Source organism: Numenius arquata, chromosome 9, assembly GCF_964106895.1.
Source record: "Numenius arquata chromosome 9, bNumArq3.hap1.1, whole genome shotgun sequence".
NCBI lineage: Eukaryota > Metazoa > Chordata > Aves > Charadriiformes > Scolopacidae > Numenius > Numenius arquata.
The window spans coordinates 10,465,523-10,484,562 of record NC_133584.1 but is presented as its reverse complement, the minus strand read 5'-3'; the positions used below and the strand labels follow the sequence as shown (position 1 = coordinate 10,484,562).

At 41.9% G+C, this 19,040-nt stretch overlaps 2 protein-coding genes across 4 annotated transcripts; one reads left to right on the top strand and one right to left on the bottom strand.

The window, feature by feature from the left end:
- Window positions 1–1,598: 1,598 nt before the first annotated feature.
- On the bottom strand, window positions 1,599–3,601 carry SERP1 (stress associated endoplasmic reticulum protein 1). The gene is made up of 3 exons (XM_074153875.1): window positions 3,431–3,601; window positions 3,272–3,347; window positions 1,599–3,146 (listed from the first exon to the last, which is right to left on the bottom strand). Exons 1-3 carry the CDS (start codon window positions 3,512–3,514, stop codon window positions 3,106–3,108), a joined length of 201 nt encoding a protein of 66 aa, XP_074009976.1. The 5' UTR covers window positions 3,515–3,601; the 3' UTR covers window positions 1,599–3,105.
- Window positions 1,748–19,021, top strand: EIF2A (eukaryotic translation initiation factor 2A). 3 transcript variants are annotated; one of them, XM_074153872.1, is made up of 14 exons: window positions 1,748–3,796; window positions 6,292–6,361; window positions 6,702–6,776; window positions 8,222–8,340; window positions 9,481–9,580; window positions 9,963–10,045; window positions 11,306–11,379; window positions 11,521–11,665; window positions 12,562–12,678; window positions 14,887–15,458; window positions 16,734–16,847; window positions 17,703–17,831; window positions 18,389–18,454; window positions 18,539–19,021. In XM_074153872.1, the coding sequence occupies exons 1-14, from the start codon at window positions 3,769–3,771 to the stop codon at window positions 18,602–18,604; spliced, it is 1,758 nt and encodes a 585-aa protein (XP_074009973.1). In that variant the 5' UTR covers window positions 1,748–3,768; the 3' UTR covers window positions 18,605–19,021. The 3 variants fall into 3 exon arrangements, with proteins under 3 accessions (XP_074009973.1, XP_074009974.1, XP_074009975.1); XM_074153873.1 differs by lacking the exon at window positions 6,702–6,776 and having other exon boundaries at window positions 3,769–3,796; window positions 18,539–19,015; XM_074153874.1 differs by lacking the exons at window positions 9,481–9,580; window positions 9,963–10,045 and having other exon boundaries at window positions 3,769–3,796; window positions 18,539–19,015.
- The last annotated feature ends 19 nt before the right edge of the window (window positions 19,022–19,040 follow it).

Sequence of the window (19,040 nt, the reverse complement as noted above, 5' to 3'; positions counted from 1 at the left end):
TGTCGAAAGCTGTGCCCAAGTCAAGGTAAGCAGCATCCACTGCTGTCCCCTCTTCCACCAAGCCCATCATCTGGAGAAGGCTGGCGGGTTAATTGAGTGTGTTTTCCTGTTCATAAACCCATGGCTGCTCCCAACCCTCCTGTTGTCCCTGTACCTGCAATTGGTTTCCAAGGAGGCTTTGCTCCCAGGTGCCAAGGTGAGGTGGACCAGCCTGCAGTTCCCCAGATCCTCCTCTTAGCCTTTGGTAGACACAGGTGTGGCATTTGCTTTCTTCCAGCCCTCAGGAATCTCTCCTGTGGATGCATCCCTTTGGGTCCCATGGACTTGTGTCCCATGCCCAGTTTGTTTAAATGTTCCCTAGCTTGAGCCTCCTCCATGATGGCTCACCTTCCTTGCTACACAGACACCAGAGCATCTGCCACTCACAGGGGCCTAGAAACAAAGTAGGGGGTTATTCTCTTGCTTTTTTTGTCTTTTCAAGTTGTGTAGTCTCACACACACAGTTGGCTCCCTGTAAGCACACAGAGTCTTCTGGTCAAAGGAAATTTTGTAGTAGTTGCCTATGCTCAGGTCACTTCTTCAGCCTGATGCAAAGTAAAATAAGGACCCATTGCCTGGAAGGAATAACCTGGGATATCAATGTCCCCTCAATTGTCACCTTGAGCGAACACTGCTCAAGGCAGTTTCTAAAGATAAACTATGCACACCTCAGATCTTAACAACCCACTGGTAAATTGCTGACCACAGCTGTTTCCTCTTGTCCCAACAAATGACTAAGCTGCCCTTTACTGCCCTGGCAGAGTCCCTTGTTGTGAGGATGATGGGAACAAGCCTGGAAGCAGAGACTCCCCTGGGGCTTTGGCCATTGGGTGCAGACAAAGCAGAAGCTCCTCATCGTTCAACTCCCACAGCGCTTTGCTGTATCCATCCCTCTTCTAACTGCATTTTCCTGATATTTAATGCCACATCACCTGCAGAATGACTTCACTCTTCAAAAGCAGCTGTGAGCTACGGATCATTCTCATCCCTTGTGCAACTACCTGTTCTTGGCTGTACCTCCTCTTTCACCACTCTTCCATGTACAGCATCCCCAGAACACTTTGGTTTCAATCCAATAGCACTTTTCAAGTGGCACAATATGCCAAATCGCAGTTAACTGATGGAGGCCACTGCTGGCCCTAGTCTGTCAGACAAGGATTGCTGTTCATCCTGCAATTACAACAAAAGCAACTGCTGCACAGCCCTTCACTTACACGGCACACAACATGTTTCTGTTCTTCCAACTCCAGCCATGCTGGCTGTGGAGAAAGCACAATGAGCTACTGCACAGGCAAAGCAAAAGGAAACATCTTCTGTAGAAGCAGGAACCGGTCAGAGCTCCCCAAGGACCAGAGAACGGACAGGCAGTGGAGCAGCCACAGCCCCTGCACCATGGCACCCCTATGGCCCAGACCCCCCAAACAGCCAAACACAGGGGTTTCCTGCTGTAAAGGGGCTCCTCTCAAGGAAATAGCTAACGAAGCTGCACTCAGTGTGGAGTGGCCTAGTTTCAACACCCAGTAAGGCACCATTTTGCCAACCTCAAAACAAACACAACTCGCATTTGAAAAGAACTTTATTTAAAATCGGAGATGGTACATACTTCCCCCCACCACCACTTACAAAATACGAGCATCCAAGAACAGGGAACGTGTGTTACCTTGTACGGCTCGGTTCTGGGGCATGCTCTTGGCCGCGCTGGTTTACACCAGTCCCAATGATTTCAAATGGAAATATGACAACTCATACAAAAAGATCTGCTCTTTCATGGCTAACAGGCATTTAATAAATGTCTACAGAAACTTTTCTCTATTAATTCTAGTGTAACCAGATTTTAAATTTGTCTTCTGCTAAGAAACCTGAAAAAAGAAGTCTTCCTTTAGCAGCTGCGTACAACAGCAGACCAATTTCGGACTGCCTTTGTTACCACAACAGACAGCAAGAGGCCAACACAAAGCCTGGGCCATCAGCAATAAAATATGATCAACAGCAGCATTTTCCACTGTTACAAGTTACAGTCATCTACAAGTGTAAGGAGGGCTTTTTCTTTTTTTTTCTTCAGTATCACTAAGAAGGAACTGTGATCATTTGTAGGGAAGCAGTTAAGTACTGGATCCATTATTAGATAAAATCAGGTTGAAAGCAAGATTTACCTTAAATAGTATTAAATATATATTGCAAGACATACCACACTCTGCAGATGCTGCACATAAAAGCAGAACTGTGGGCAGGAGGGGCAGGGTCCCCCTACCTGTACCAAACATTCCCATACAACATTGTAAAATTTAAAACTATCACCACTGGTTGAAAGTTGTCCAAGAAGTATTTACAGCAGTCGCAGCCCATGGCCAGGAGAAGCTCGGTCAGCCAGCAGTTTGTGAAACTTCAGCATCGGGTTATGTCAGAAACAGCTGCTGCTCGGTCATGCCGGTTTCTAATTAAGTAACACCCACTAATTCTATACAAACAAGCATTTTGCATTTATTAGGACAAGAGGTATGGGATAAAGTTTTCTGTTTTGATAAGTGTTTGAGCGCTAACGCACCACCACATGCTGCAGTTAAGACTACTCTACGTGTACAGAGAGGACGATGCACTTGGGCAAGCTACAGAACGCTGCACGGCCCATTATGAACATGCTTTGTACTCCAGCTGCTATAAAAATCCTGGCTTCTGAATTTAAATAAAACCACTTCCAGCTATACAGAGGATAGAATCTCAAGACCGGTGTTTACAACAGATGTCAATTCCTACGTATCGACATGGCGTACAGGTTAACGTCTCTACAGAAAACATGGCTGTGCACTTCACCGAATAAGTAGGTCCACGATTGTAGATCAACAATATAATTTTATTGCTTTGTACATCTGGTGCTGTTCAAGGCACTGTGGGCTAGAAAACTCGGAATGACTGCTGAAGGGACCTGGAATGCGACACGGCCGATGCCGAGCACCGCTCCTCGGGCAGCTGCTGCGACGACGAAGCGGGGCTGACCGGGGAGAGAGGGAACAGCTCATGGCAGCACCGGGGAAGGGCACGGATGGGCCTGGCCTGGTGAGAGGCCCCTCACATGCCCATCCGGATGCTCTGGATGATCTGGAAGATGGCTGCAAGAGAGCAGAGGAGGGGAGCGCTCGCCAGGGGCTCTCCATCAGTGGGCCCCGGTGGCGGCGGGGCCCCACCACCACTGGGCCCCACCGCCGCCCTCCCACTCCCGGTTCCACCCGCTCACCTGATCCGCAAACCACGAAAATGAACAACGCCAGCAGCCAGGGCCCAACCGACGCCTTCTCCTCCGGGGCCGTCCTCTGCGGGCACAGCACTGCCATTACCCCCTGCTCGGTTCCCCAGTGTGTCTGTCCCCACCCCCAAACAGCCCCACGCTACGTACCGAGGTCTTGGCGACGTTCCCACGCTGCGTGATGTTCTTGCTGTGCTTCTCGTTGGCCATACGGATGCGCTGCTTGGCCACCATGATGCGACCGGGCCGCTCCGGGCCCGCCGCCGCTACCGCCGCTCTCTGCCAGCGTCAGCACCGCGCGGCGCCGCCCGCCGGAAATACGCACTGCTCTGGGGGCGGGGCCAGGATACCCGGCCGCCAATCCGAGCCCCCGCTTCCGCGTCACGTGCCGGCGCCCCCCGCCCTCACGCCCGCGAGCGACGTGGACGTCTCTGGGGCGGCCGCGACGCCGCTCACCCGGAAGCGGAATTCGAGCCCGCTGCGCCAAGATGGCGCCCCCCACGCCGCTGCTGGCAGGTGCGTCGGACCTGAGCCGCTGGGACTGGCCCGACTGGGGCTGGTGGAGGGCGGCAGGTCGGGGTGGGGCGGTTCTGTGCCCTCCGTCGTGGCCAGGCCCGGCGCTCCCAGCTTGTTGGGCCCTCGCTCCGCTCCCGGGGGTCGAGCCGGGCCGGGCCTCGCTGGGCAGCTGGGTGAGAGCAGGGTAGGCCCCTCCACCCAGCCCGGCGTCCTCGGGGTGCCGAGCAGGTGGCAGCAGACCCGGGGACCTGCAGAACGTAGAGCCCGTCCCCACGGGGCTTCTGCAGACTGCCTAACAGCTTGCAGGGGCTCATCGCCGACCGAAGTATCTTCACTGTGTTGCGTTGGCTCACCGCTTCTAGTAGTCCTCCTTCCTTTTCTATTTTTAAGTTGCCTGTAGCATAAGGGATAAGTATTTTTCCTTTCCTATGTTTCTGAGCTTTAAACAATAGTATATTTATCCTCATCTGGGTGTATCGTTTGGGGGGGGCTGCAGTTGTTTAGGGTGGATATTGCTCTGCTTGATGTTGGGTGTAATTTGTGGTAAATTTGGATGTTTTAATTTTTCTTTGGAGTCTGATGGAAGACCTGAAGAATAGACTCCAGGTAGGGATATGAAGCTAGTGGATCATATTTGTTTAAACTGTTGTTAAAACATACTCTTGAGGTATGTTAGGGGTATGATATACTCCCAGAGAAATACAGGGCTATGGAGCAGGTGGGGATTTGAAATCTCTTAAAATAGTACTTTCTCCAACCTAATAAACTATTGCTTAGCACGTTTTCCATTTGTTAATTTATAAAGTGCTATGAGAGAGATGAAGTAAGGATAGTTGGCAGTTAAAAGAGCAGCTCTGAAGAGCACTGTAAGGGTGTTTGGTGGCCGATGTTGTAATTGTGCAGGTCTTGCTGCATCTGCACAGGAATTCTATTGCGTGGTTGACATATGGTCTGAGCGGGAGTGCTGCTGTTCTGCTCTCAGACCTCCTGTGCACCGCTGGCCCTAACGCTCCCTCGAAGTAATACAGCTGCAGAACCTGCAGCTTGAGCTAGTACAGATCTTGCTTTCTTGAGTCGTGTTTGTAAGTAAAAGTTGTCACCTCGGTAAGCACCTTTGGTGTCCCAAGAAAATGCATAAAACACAGCTAATGCCTGCGTAACAATTGCCCATTTTGTGGTTTAAGTTGGAATTCTAATATGCTTGTAATAGAGCTACTGAAAAAAATATAATTGTTTTATTCACTATATAACAATTCCAACTACATGATTTTGCATGAAACTATCCTTATTTCTTGTTTGTTTCTTGTTTCCTAGTGCCGTAAGCACCGCAATGTTTCTGAAAAAAAAAAAAAGGAAATTTGAAACACAGTTTCTATTGATATTTCTTTCATGCACTCTGTTTTCCAAGTTGAACTTCAATGTTGAAACTAACAATGGGGCAAATCCTCTCTCATGTCAGCAAAAAAATCAGTCTGACACAATCTTTTTGGCAAATGCTCTTCCTCTGTTTAGGCAGCTAATCCTCGCTTTGGGGAGTATCTAGGCAGCCCTTTTCAACTCTATTGTGCAAGAACTCCAGTGCGGCTCTTGCAGCAATGGGGAATATTCAGCTTCTGCAAGTCAGGCTTCATGACAGTGCCTCCTGCAGCAGGGCTGAGAGCTGGGGACCAGCGGCCGTTTTAGGAGGAATTGTTGTCCCGTCCTGCTTCCTTACAGAGGTGCAGCTCTTCATCCTGTGACATGAAGCCAGACTCTTGTTTTGTGTGGTATCCAGTGAGGGGGATGATGGGCTCAAACTTGAATCTAGGAAATTGCATTTAACATAAGAAAAACTACTTTGCTGTGAGACTGAACGCAGGCACGGGCTGCCCAGAGGGGCTGAGAATCTCCATCCTTGGGGATACTCACATTGCGGCCAGGCACAGCCCCACAGCCTGGTGTTGCTGGCCCTGCTGGAGCAAGGTTCAGGTGGAGGCTTCAAGGGTGCCTCCACCTCAGCCCCTCTGCCATGCACTTGGTTTGGGTCTGTCCCACTCTGCCCCACTGCCCTTGGTAGTGCTTCTGCTCCCTTCTTTGCACTGGCACCAGTGCTCCCGTGGCAGGGGGGCGAACTGGTTCATAGACCGACCCTGTTGGGAAGGCTGCATTGGAAGGGCCATGCCGGTTGAAGTGGGGAGCGGATTGCATGGCTGGGGGCAAACTGGCACCTCAGTTGCTTGTGTGTTGTGTGTCAGAGCTGCTGGGGCTGAGAGCTCAACTCAGCTCTGCCCCTCCGATGCCCCTGTCCTGTGTTTGGATCCTGCAGCTGCCTTGGAATGAAGCCAGGCGTCTCAGCACATGTTACATTCTGAATTTCCTTTTCCTCTCTCCCGTTTACTCTAAAATGCAAGCAGGGGAAAAGTGCATGCAGATCTCAAGGTCTACAAATTAGATAAAGCTTTTGCTTTGGACCATTTTCCGAATTTGAAATTAGTAGGTTTTTTTCACTCTTCCAGTGAGAGGATCCGAAGGGCTTTATATGGTGAACGGGCCACCTAGTTTCACAGAGAGCACAGCGTTTCAAAGGTACTGTTATTATCACTGGTTTTGATCTTTTGCACAAAAGAAATAATTTTCGGAAAAGTAAAGGCAGACTCTAGAATTGAAAAATGTATAAATATAAGTGAATTTTTTTTTCTTACTGCCAGTAGTTCAGAAAATTAGTGGTTTTGAAGGCTTTATGCTTGCCTGATTTCTCATTGCCCCAGTAATAATCACTGAACAATTGCAGAGTAGATTGTACCGTTACAAAGTGCTACTCAGGAGTGCAGCAGGAAAATCTGAGTGTTGCTTTTTCTTTTTGTTAAAAATACCTTAACTTATGCAGTATATTTGAATACTAATGTGTGTTTTTTTATTTCTTTAGGGACTCTGGAAAAAATTGCAAAGCTGTTGCTTTTAGCAAGGATGGTTCCCTTTTTGCCTGGTGCAATGGAGAAAAGTTGGTGCATTTTATGATATTAATCATGTAGTTTGTATTAAACTGGATAAGTTATGCCCCATTTACTCTTGTCTGTGTAAAGGCTATTGCTATTAATGCAAGTGTTTGCATACACGCTTTAAATGCAGTTTATTTTTGCATTATTCACAGTAGTGAATATCAGATTAAATATTTACTGGTTTTCTCTTACTTATAATGCACCCATTCCCATGGAATCTGGATATGCTCTATTTGATTTTTTTTGTTCATATTTTCCAGTACAATAGTACTTGGTGTTCTGGGATCAATCTATTAGTGAAGCTCACAGAAAATGAAGATTCTATGCACTTTGTGCACGAAGGTCACAAGGTTTCTTTTTTATAAACCAGGTGCATTGTAGAGTTCACTAGAGATCGTCCTTTACATAAGAGTGCAGCATAGGGTTGCTGCTGTAAAGAGATGATAAGGCTTCTTCTGAAATGTCAGTATTCTTACTAATAGGTTAAAGAAAATCTGCAAAAATATTTATTAATATCGCTTAACCGTTTCTTCTGGAGTAGGTAACTTAGATGTAGGATTCATTACTTCCACTGTTATTTCTGATTCTCCAAAATATCCAGACTCTTAATTTTTCATGAAAAATTTGTTCTTGCCAATTGGAAAGGTCTGTTTCCAGAAAATGTTTGTGGGGAGACATATTTTTCAGACAACCAGGTTGTATATCCAGGTACCCAAACTTTAAATGAGAATATTCCAAATGGCAAATCTTTCCAGTCCTGCCATGCCTCTTTGTTTTGGGGGCTGTCCATCTTTCTTCGTTTCTGAGGGGGAACAATTAATGAGATGGTGAGGAACAGGCTCCTAATGCAGCTTCTGAGAACAACAGTGGCTTGGATGCATTGTGATGTAATCTTTTTTGTGTCTTTGGATTCTGTATGTGGCAGATATTTAATATATGTTGTTCAGAGGCGCTGCTTGACCTTGTTTGTTCAGCCGTCTCACCTTTGCTTTTTATTGTCCATGTCTCCCTGCATTACCCAACCTCAAAACCCCAAATTTTAAATGTTGTGTCCTTATAGATAGAAGACTTTTAAAAATACGTGGGATAATTTGGTTAGAATCTTTCTGTTGGCTGTTGCTCAACTTCAGCATGGTGGAAGTGTGGATGGGCTCTATGAACAGAGTACATCCTGTCTCCTGTTCAGAGTTTAAATGTTATGGATGAAATAGGTGACGTGTTTTGCCCAGTGCTTTCACTCAGTTTCTGTTATGCCTGGGTACCTGGTTTTAAAATGTGTTCTTGCAAAAATGTAATGGAAGCAGGAGGGGAAAAAAAGCTCTTCTAATTTTGTTACATTGGCCAAAATTGTAATGGATCTAGAAGAATCAAATATGTGAAAAGTTACCTGGGCTATTAATTAACTATTCTAAGCACGTTTTATTGAAATTGCATTTTTCGGTTCCAGAGTAAATATCGTTAATATCACCAGTGCTGAATTACTACGTTCCTTTGATCTTCCAAAGACAGTTTGCCTTGAATTCTCGCCAAAGAATAATGTTCTGGTGACGTGGCAGGCCTATACAAGTGAGTATTTTACCAGCTGTAAAAGTCCACAGGGTAACTGCTTATTTTAATTTGGTTTGTAGGCTTTCCATTACCTGATCTGTTATTGTAGGATACTTATCAGCTAAATGAACAGTATAGAAAGTGTACAGAAAATTATATGGGTAATCAAGTATATAGTGGAGGAGGGAGGGATGCCGTCTTCTGAAAGCATTTGGTATCGACCGTTCTGCAAACATTAAATCAGAGTGCATGTACTAATGATTACTCTATTTAGGAAATCACAGCTTTCTAAAAATTGCTGACTGATCTTAGTGCAAAGAGTGTGAATAATATGCTGTTCTAGCAGTTTCTATTCATGTATAGACAAGGAAAATTGTCCATGTCTCAAGGAAAATTGTAAGCTGTCTCAGGATAGTTGTGTTCTCCATTGTCCAGAGGGCTTTATTCTCTCCTCTGCCTCCCTGTGGAGTGTATATTCCTGATTTCGATAGCCTCAGTCTTATCTGAGCTGCATGTCTGAAGCAGACATGTCTGAAGATGCTTCCTTTGACAGAAAGAGCTGGCTGTTAAGATGAGCGTGTGGGAAGTGGTTTGGGACAGGCTGTAGGATGAGACAAGGCAGCACAAGTGACAGAACTGATGCCAACTGTGGACTGTTAGAGGACTGTTAGGAGGTGTGTTCTGAATCATTGGTAGAGATGGGCAGGCTGTAGTATCCAGAATAGGAGGATACAGAGAGTTTAAAACCAGCAGAACCATTTTGTGCAGCTTGCAGACAAAGCTGTGACTGCAGCGCAACGGACAAAATGCATTGCATTCTTGTGAGAACAAAATGTAGGAGTGGAGAACATTCCTTCATTGTTTGCAAAGAGGACAGCTTTTGATTTTGATTAAAAAACGCACATTAAAAAAGCTGTGCTAGTGTTGTTGATCCTAGTCTTGTAATCTAAGTAGAAACCCTACACTTCCAAATGTTAGTTCTTTCTGCAGGCTGAAAGACTTATATTAATAGATAAAGCAATTAGCAGTCGAGGGTTTAGTCCCTCAGGCAGTGGGATGCTTCTTATAAGAAGTTTATGCATGTTCGGTTGCTTGTAGAATCAGGAGATGGAATGTAATCTCCAGAGACCACTACTGTAATCCTTGTTTTTGTTGCAGCTGCTAAAGATGGCACAGCAGGGGTGCCCAACCTACAGCTTCATGATGTGAAAACTGGAAAATGTTTAAAATCTTTCATCCAGAAGAAGATGCAGAACTGGTAAATAACATTTCCAGATGCTAACAGTTTGCAAAAAAAATGTGGTTTCCAAAATCTGATCCAGGTAAACAGAGCTTTTAGTGTGGTGTTGGCTTTCAGAATACTGCCTGCTACTAGCTGAAAGCCAGTATCTGTGCTTGTAAGTATGTTTGTACGTAGTTATAATTGTTTCTTAGTATAAATTCCCTGTCATTTTGCACCACAGAGAAAGCTGGGGAGACAATAACTAAGTCTAATTGTTTGTTCTTTACTATGCAGCTGTCATTTGTCCATTTGAAACACGCATCATGTTTGAACTTGCTTGGCTTTAAAAATGGAGAGGAAAAAATCCTAAACTGCTAAAGATGAGCATCATTCACTGATTTTAATTCTTTAAATGTAGGTGTCCTTGCTGGTCAGATGATGAAAGCATTTGTGCCCGGAATGTAAACAACGAAGTTCACTTCTTTGAAAACAACAACTTCAGTACGCGAGTATTTCTTTACTTTTTGTTGCATTCTATATAGGCATCTTCTTTTAGGTGTTTGTTTTTTTTTTTCCCAATCTTTTCCTCATTTCTTCTTTTGCTTTCTATTTCAACTATTGCCTACATTCTTTCTGAATTTGGAATTCAGAATCATTATGTTTTAATGAAGTACGTTTATCTTTTCAGTGACTTACCTAGTATGAAATGCATCTAGTTTTCAATTAAAGAGGCCTGATTCTGTATCGTTTCCCATTTAATGTGATCCAGAAAATTGTCAATAGAGAACGTGATCTATGATTACTTCTTTGGGTTGTGTATATTCTGTCAATGAACTATTAAAAACCATCTCATTAGGACATTTATATTGATGGCAAAAATGAAGTTGTAAAGCTAGAGCATTTTTGTCAAGGAAATTTACTACTACTGGTAGAATATTTGGATTGAATAGAGGTCAAAAAGGGAAATGGAAATAAAAATGCAGGAAGATAAAAATTAATTAGAACAAAAATCTAAAGGTATAAAAGAAAACTGCTGGGGGGAAACAGTGGTGTGTGTGCTTCGGGGTTTTGGTGGGGTTTTTTGTTTTGTTTTAAATATAAAGCTGGTACAAGAATTATTCTGGGAGCTAAAAATACAGCCTATGAGAGGTGCAGTTTCCTGAGAATTAGCCCTAGTGATGTTAACGAAGCTATACTAGGGAAGCTTGGAGTGTCTGTTCCAGCATGAGGCCTGCTGCTCAGTGCAGGCTTCCTTGCCGTTCGTTTACTTTTTAAAGATGTATTTCCTGTAAGTTCTTGCGTAAAGGGGCAATGTTCAGCACAGATCAAGCCTTTATTCATGCTCCCTATCAGGAAGTCTTCCAGTAAAGTTGCGAGGGGAGAACCCCTGGCCCTGTGTAATGGTGCATGTTATCTGGACGTGACTGATGCTGCTTCCTCTGAAGTCAGCACAGATAAGATGAAGAACACTGTCCCTTGCTTAAAACACAAGCACACGGGGTTCAGAAGCTTCCTTGCTGTTTGAAATTCCAAATAGTAAACACTGGATTTCAGATCTAGGCTTGGTTCTGCTTGGCTTTGTAAATAAACATGTGTGATGAAATGGAAAAGTAATGGTTGTTTGTCTAGTAAAAGAAATCCTCTATCATTATATATACTGTTTTTTATTATCCATATAGACCCATAAAAAGGTATAGTTAGTAACAGGCTAACGTGGCTTGTCATTAACATCATCACATTTAATTTTTTTTTTTTTTTTAGATACTATTGCAAATAAACTGCATTTGCAAAAGGTTAATGATTTTGTCTTATCTCCAGGAGCACAGCCAACCAAGGTACTTCCGATGTTGTTTCCAATCTCTTTGTTGGTTTTCTTCAAAAAAATTATTGTAACTTTAGTACAAAGTACTAGAAGTGAATAGACCCTGTGCTACCAAGAATATCATCTGCAATAAAATCTTGTGGCTTTGTTTTAGGTGGCTGTGTATGTTCCGGGCAGTAAAGGTGCACCATCATTTGTTAGACTCTATCAGTATCCCAACTTCAACGGCCCTCAGTCTGCGCTAGCCAACAAAAGTTTCTTTAAAGCTGACAAGGTGACAATGCTATGGAACAAAAAAGGTATAACAGCTGTATGTTTAAACTTTTATATTCCACCCATTCTGGATTTAATTACTTTGTTTACTGTGTGTCTTTTGCATTTAATTTACATGTGCAGATAAATCCTGAAGATAGCCATTAGTGCCAATGCAGTGTTAAGGTTACAGTTCTGAATACCCTGAAGTGCTCATCACTTTCCGGTGTTGGCTTCCGTGATCATTTGTATAGTGCAATTGAGAATATTCTACACATTGGTAAATTTTGCAGTTATATAGCGAATTCAAATTTAATTCTGCATTCTGTGATGATAATGTATTTAGACTGTATACATAAGATTATCCCAGAGCATAAACCATTCTTAATCTTTAAAATTGTGTATACACAGATGTATCACAATTGACATGACTCGCACAGTCCTCTGTGTGCTTTGCTGTTTATTAACAATAAGCTGTTTCAGAATAATTTTGTAAAAACTATTTTACTTCAACCCACATTGTATGGAGTGCGGGGAAGGAATCCCATACATGTAGAAACAACATGCGGGCACACAGTTTTAGATAAAATAGATGTACATATAAAAGCTGTTGATGAAACATTTTATTTAAGGACTGATCAGGATGCTTGGTTTCTGCCTTAGATTAATTTTTTTTTTTTTAAGGTTGCAAAAGTATGTTCACTTTCTCGTAATTCAACAGTGAATGAATAGACTCAGCTTATACTTTTCATCTGAGAAAGGAAGATACTTGTTCTGTTGGGTTAACGTTTAGGAAAAATTAAACTCAAGAAAATGTTAACAGCAGTGTTATGCAAGAAACTAACTAGAGTTTATAATCAAACTAATTTCTCTTTGTTCATGGTAATTGTTAAATAGTTTATATAATTTGCAATAATTGTATTGAAATAACTCTGTCTATCAGCCACTGCTGTGCTAGTAATAGCTAGTACAGAGGTGGATAAAACAGGTGCTTCATACTACGGAGAGCAAACTCTGCACTACATTGCAACAAACGGGGAAAGTGTGGTCGTACAATTGCGTAAGTAGCCCTCAGGCATTTTTTCATTGTATTATAGCTCTAGATAATGGGAATTGCTGTTGCACCAGCTTTTGTTAATGTATGAGGGGTTTTTTTTGCTAGAGTAGTGAAGTACTCTTTAAAAGAAAAAATGACACACACAAAAAAAATTAATTCTGGTGAATTTTTTGTTAAATCTGGAGTAAGTGTTTTGGTTTTTTTAGTAGCTGAATTATCTTGTCATCTTTGGTGTACTTGTCATCTCAATGTCAGTGGCAGAGAGCAGACACTTGCAGTTAATATATACAAATAATTTGCTTGGGAGGGTGTTCATGTGCCCAGGAAAGGAATTGTGCATGTTTACTAAGGAAACACATAACAGTGGAGCCAGCTTAATGTCTGAGAAACCAAAATGGGCAGGACCGTTTGTTATCAAACAGAATAATCCTACCTGTGCTTATAGACATGCAATTGATACTGTTACGCAAGGAACAGAGGCAGAGTGAGAGCAATTTTTTGAAGTATACTGGAAAATAGAAGTCCTCTCTTTTGTATTGTAAAGTGGAAAGTGTTCTAAGACATAAAAATGACATGTTGGGGAAGAGCAAGTGGATGCTCTTAATTTCATTGTCTTGTTTGAAAGGGAAGTCCATTAATTTCCCCACAATGGTATTTTTCATTATCTTGAGTTTTGCTCTTTATGGTAAACACCTTTCTTGTTTGGGATTATAGAGAGGCAAGTTCATCATGAATACTTCAAAACATGTGGGATGGGGTGATGTAGACTGTGTACACTTAAGTGACTGTAGAGAGGTTGTGCTTCAGTACTAATGCTGCCTGGGAGAATATCTCCAGTTTGCCTTCTGTAGCAAAACTTGTGGTGGCAAGTGCTGTGCCCCAGTTCCCTTTGTTGCTAACTTCAATGGGGAAAAATAATCAGGATTATAACTCAGTATCTAGAATCTCTTTGGGAGCAGTTTCCTGGATTGAGAACATCAGTTGTTTGATTACATGCTTATTAAAACCTTCTTTGCCCTTTGAAGTTATTTCATTTCAATGCATCTTTATTTAACAGAAAGTTTATCATTAATTTTCATTTAATTTTGCTACTCCTTTCCAAGGAAAAAAAAAAAAAAACAAAACACCAAAACAAAGTGGTAGTTATTCCTTTTCAAGAAAAAAACCCAAACCAAACCAAAACCAAAACCCAGGTGGTGGGCACTTGGAGGGAGTGGTGCCTTAGCTGTTGGAGCCCATATAGAGCTGCCCTCATCTCTCCAGCTGCCCACTGTCATGAATCGTGCAGAAATGTAATTTTCTGTCAGACCTCAGTGTCTGCAATTGCAATTGTCATCTAAAAAGTTTTAAAAAGGAAAAACACACAGAATATGATAGCACAGCCTACTTTCTGAAGGTAAGGCTTTAGAATGAGAACAGGAATGAACAATTTAAATGAGTTTGATATTTTGGGTCAATGTCTGGATTTAAGAATTGTCAGTAATGCACCTGGCATTTATCTGAAACGCAGGTAAAGATATCCAGATTATGAAAAGTTATAATGACCTATATTTTTTATTTACCTCTGTATATTTTACATGAGTTTCCATCACTAATTCATCATTCTTCAGTATCTCCTAATGTTCTAACCCCAGAATAGCTTCTAACAATATCAAGTTTTAATCATTATGTGTAAAACTATTTTTGTGTGCTCTCTCACTTTAAAATCTGCCTTATAAAATACCGTACATGAGTATGGTCCAAAGATAACTTAGATCAATATTTTTTAGTTCTACAAAGCTGCACTATGCAATATTTTTTTGATTTTAAAAAAGCGGGACTAGTATCCAGCTGGTATAAAACTCCTGTTTTTGCAGGTTTCCAGTGGGACAGTTTGAGAAAGTCCTGAGAGATCATTCTTGAATAACGAGGAAAAAAAAAAAAGGGATTTTTTTTACATGAAAAAAATATGCTTACTGTTAAAGTGCTGATGTTGATCCCCACAGAGGTAATTTGGAATGGCTGCAGTTATTGTTGCAAACCTTAACTGAAATTATCAGAAGACAAAATGTTGTTTCTACCTCTATTGTTAGCAGAATTAATTTTCACTGCCAATAATTAGATCACAGCGTTTTAGCAAAGCATGAAGTTAAGAATAGCTTTTCATTTTATTTTTGCATGCCCTGAAAAGATACAATCTCCTAACAGCTGCGTATTTTCCTTTTCCTTTAGCAAAAAATGGTCCTATTTATGATGTTGTTTGGAACCCCAATTCTGTTGAGTTTTGTGCTGTGTATGGTTTTATGCCTGCCAAAGCAACAGTTTTTAATCTGAAATGTGACCCTGTGTTTGATTTTGGAACCGGTCCTCGCAATGCTGCCTACTACAGCCCCCATGGACACATCCTAGTGCTGGCAGGATTTGGAAATCTCAGGGGACAGATGGAAGTGTGGGACGTTAAAAACTACAAACTTATTTCCAAACCAGTAGCCTCGGATTCCACGTACTTTGCCTGGTGTCCCGACGGGGAGCATATCGTAACAGCTACGTGTGCTCCCAGGCTACGGGTCAATAATGGCTACAAGATATGGCACTACACTGGCTCTGTGCTACACAGCTACGAAGTTCCATCAAATGAAGAAATGTGGCAAGTTTTCTGGCAGCCCTTCTTGGATGGAGTGTTCCCAGCGAAAGCGGTGAAGTACCAGGCGGTTCCAAGTGAGTTGCCTAGCACTGAGCCAAAGCCTGCTCAAGCGTACAGACCTCCGGCCCTGAGAAACAAACCTGCAACAAGTTCCAAGCTTGTAAGTAGACAGTTTCATACATGAACTAAATTGTTCTGTTTCATTGCTTTGCCTACCTAATGAGAGACATTAGAAGAGTAATCAGACTGACAGTAGTATTGGAGGTTTTGAGAGGTTTTCTTGATAATCCTCTTCGACACTTTGCTCACTGTTAGCAAAAATGTATGCTAGAAAAATGGAATTTCTTCAGTCCGATTTTACAAAGTCCTTTTACAAAGTCATTTGCAAACTTTAAAAATGCTCTCTACAACACGCACTGGAACAATAAACCTCAAATTTGTTTTAAAGTGAAATTGGATACTCGAGTTAATATAGAAGCCTCTGATTTGGGTGACCCGATTTACCCGTCTAAACCCAACTAGACAAGTGTTGGGTTTGTGGGGGTTTTTTTAGGTTAGTTTGCTTGCTAGAAAAAAGATGTGATTGTTAGCAATTCAGCTGCAGTTTAAATAGGTTTCGGTATGGTGACCTACATGTCTAATAAGTTTCTTTTCTGCAAGTTTCAAAGTAGGCTGAGTAGCAACTAATTACATTTAACAATTGCACCCTTGATGTTTATATCTTAGAGAGTTTTATTTTGAACCTTGAAGGGAAAGGCTGCTGCTTGGGTTGTGAGGAATCTATTAATCATGCTGATGTCTGATTTTGCAAATGGTGAACAAGCAGCGGTAGTAGAGAAAAGATGTGTTAAATAAAATAATTCTTTTTACTTATATGGGCAAGAAATCGTCATGTGCATTAAAACAATCCAGCTCCTCAATTCTGAGTTTCCTAAAAAACCAAAAGACTAAACAACCCCTCCTTCTCACCATGCCAAGAAACCCTACCCCATCTCTCCTCCCAGCAACCCGTTTTTCCTTTCTTATCGCTAGGAGTTTGAGTTAAAAAGCTGTCAACAAAAACAAAACGCCAAGCTTCAGTCATTTTGTGTTTGTGTATTCCTCTTTGATTTTATTTCCCCCTGAGATAAAGTAACAAAATCATCATGTTTTCTACCAGAAATCCATGAAATCTTTAGGACACACAGGATAGTCCCATCCAAACTTGAGAATGCGTGAGCGTGAAACCCTTTTCACACTGGCTTCTGCTATTTGGAAGAGAAAGAGCACATACTTTTTTTTTTCCAGTTTTCTTTGTTTTTCCTTCCTCTGTAGTTCATTTTTGCATGTGGTGGTGTCTTAAGAGGTTTGGGGTTCATTGTTAGGTTTTTTGTACCAACATGCTTCCCAACATGGAATACAGGTTTCGTAACTGTTAATTTTGCATATCCTGCAGCATGAGGACGAGCCACCTCAGAATATGAAACCATCGGGAGGCAGTGATAAGCCACTCTCTAAAACAGCTCTCAAAAATCAAAGGAAACATGAAGCAAAGAAAGCTGCTAAACAGGTACTGCAAAAGTAGTTTTTTCAAGGATAACGTTAATGAGTTTTTACAAACGGCATAGCTGAGTCTCAGAGCAGTGACCGTCGGTGGCACTGAGACCCCTCCACACATCTTGCACATGGGGAGGGTGGTAGACTTTTTAATCGGACTAAAGCAGATAAAAAAGGATGACATAAAAATAACAGCTTTGGTTAGGTGCTGTGAATCTTAGCTGAAATCAGTGCTAAGACCTAAGTAATTCTGACTTTTTACCTTCAGACCATCTGCACAGGTATTTTTCAGTGTTAGGTGAGAGGTAAGAACAGATTTGCCAGGGCAAGTTATCAGGGCAGACCAATGACAGCGTGGTCTCTGTCACCTTTTTGGTCACTATTCTTTGGCTAGGTAGATAAAAATCAGCTTTTAATATTAGCCTTCCAATTTCTACAAAATTCTGAAGCAATAATTTTTTTAAATAAGATTTTTTTAAAAATTTCTTGCAGTGGTTTAGGGCCCTTTCTTTTACTTCAGAGACCATGACCCATCGGTCTACTTTATAAAATATTGGTGTATGTAGTTGTCATGTCATCCTTACTGATGTTTCCCTATGCTATGTATGGTTGGTGTCTTGAGGAAGTAGAAATTAAACAAGAAACAGCATGTGAGTTGTTCTAGATAACCCTTCTTTCATGGAAAGCATATATATATAGTGTTAATGCAGTACATCAAAGCAAGTCACTTACAAATTTTGGAGTACACCAGCAAAGTAGTGGAAGGAGAAATATTAAATGGGTCCCATAAAATGATGAAAGAAATTTTTCAGTCCACTTGTAATCAAAGGTATTTTCTAGATAATGTGTTTATTTTATTTGTCTGCAGGAAGCCAAAGCTGATGCAAACCAGGAACCTGCACAGTCCTCAGCACCACAGAATGCCCCACGGAGCACTGTGCCTGCCGTGACATCAGGAGATCCTGAAGTTGACAAGAAGATAAAGAATTTAAAAAAGGTGAGGTTAGTTGGGTTTTTTTCCTAACAGACAGCAGATTTCTGTAAGAGATGGTGTGTAAGATCTCATCTGATTTGGAAGGTGACTTGAGGTCGGTAGGATGGCCTTTGCACAGATGGTAATTTTCTGTATTTTCTACCCTTTCTGCATAATCCAGCAGGGCTTTTTTCTCATGGCTACCTTCTGCTTTTCATGGTCCTCTGTTCTGATTAATATTCCAGGGTTTCTGAGGAAAATGTATGGTGAAGAGGGACAGTGATAGTGGAGGAGTAATTTCTGAATTTGGATCTAGCCCTTCAGTGAGATAGTGCAGGATGTTTATCTTTCAGAGGCTAAGAAGCACTTCTTGAAACAAATGTCTCTCATTGGTGGGGAATTCTGGATTGAGCATTTGGAGAGGCTGAAATGAATTGTGCCTTCCGTATTGAGACCTGCCTGCTGGTAAATCAGGGAATTGCAAATGCAGGGACCTCTAAGAGTGTTTTTCCTGTTCTTGGTTCACCAATGTTTGTATTAGTGTGGGATTTTTGATTTTTTTTTTTTTTTTTTTTTTTCAGAAACTAAAGGCAATTGAGCAGCTGAAAGAACAAGCAGCTGCTGGCAAACAGCTGGAGAAAAACCAGGTGCTGTTAAGATGTATGCAGTTTGTTAAAAGTTTCATTTTATAATAAGCTACATCTGTGACACCTTGTGCTTTTCTGTTCTAGTTGGAGAAGATTCAGAAAGAAACTGCTCTCCTTCAGGAACTGGAAGACCTAGAACTGGGTCTTTAAAACTTCGTGGAAATCCAATCCGGCGTTAACCCGAAGTTCATGAAAAGCATAGTTTGTATTAACTCGAACATAATAAAATGTTTCGGTAAATGACTGAGGATGCAGAAGTCCACAGCTTTCCTGCACACTTGCCTTTTAAAAAGCTTTCCTAAAGCTTTGTGCACACGTGAAACTGTAAACCAGTAACAAATACCACATCAGCCAGTTCTGCTGCTCCTCCAACCAGAAACGTGCTTGTATTCTTAAAACGTATTGCCTAAAAATACAGAAGCCGCTGGTTGGTTTATCTTCCCCTTGTTTGGGTGTGAGGAGGTGTGACGATGAGGTGTACCCATTCGAAAGCTTTATTATACTTAAGAAGACGTGACCTTTATGCAGTAACAGGATGTAGATAAAAATAAAAGAGCATTTAATAATAAAAGGTACTTCTGTTCTT

Coding starts and splice junctions, on each gene's coding strand:
- EIF2A (XM_074153872.1), top strand. CDS start 3,769: ATGGCGCCCCCCACGCCGCTGCTGGCAG. Junction 6,362..6,701: donor GAGAGCACAGCGTTTCAAAG/GTACTGTTATTA, acceptor TTATTTCTTTAG/GGACTCTGGAAAAAATTGCA. Junction 8,341..9,480: donor GACGTGGCAGGCCTATACAA/GTGAGTATTTTA, acceptor TTTTTGTTGCAG/CTGCTAAAGATGGCACAGCA.
- SERP1 (XM_074153875.1), bottom strand. CDS start 3,514: ATGGTGGCCAAGCAGCGCATCCGTATGGCCAACGAGAAGCACAGCAAG. Junction 3,348..3,430: donor GGAACGTCGCCAAGACCTCG/GTACGTAGCGTG, acceptor CTGTGCCCGCAG/AGGACGGCCCCGGAGGAGAA. Junction 3,147..3,271: donor TTTCGTGGTTTGCGGATCAG/GTGAGCGGGTGG, acceptor GCTCTCTTGCAG/CCATCTTCCAGATCATCCAG.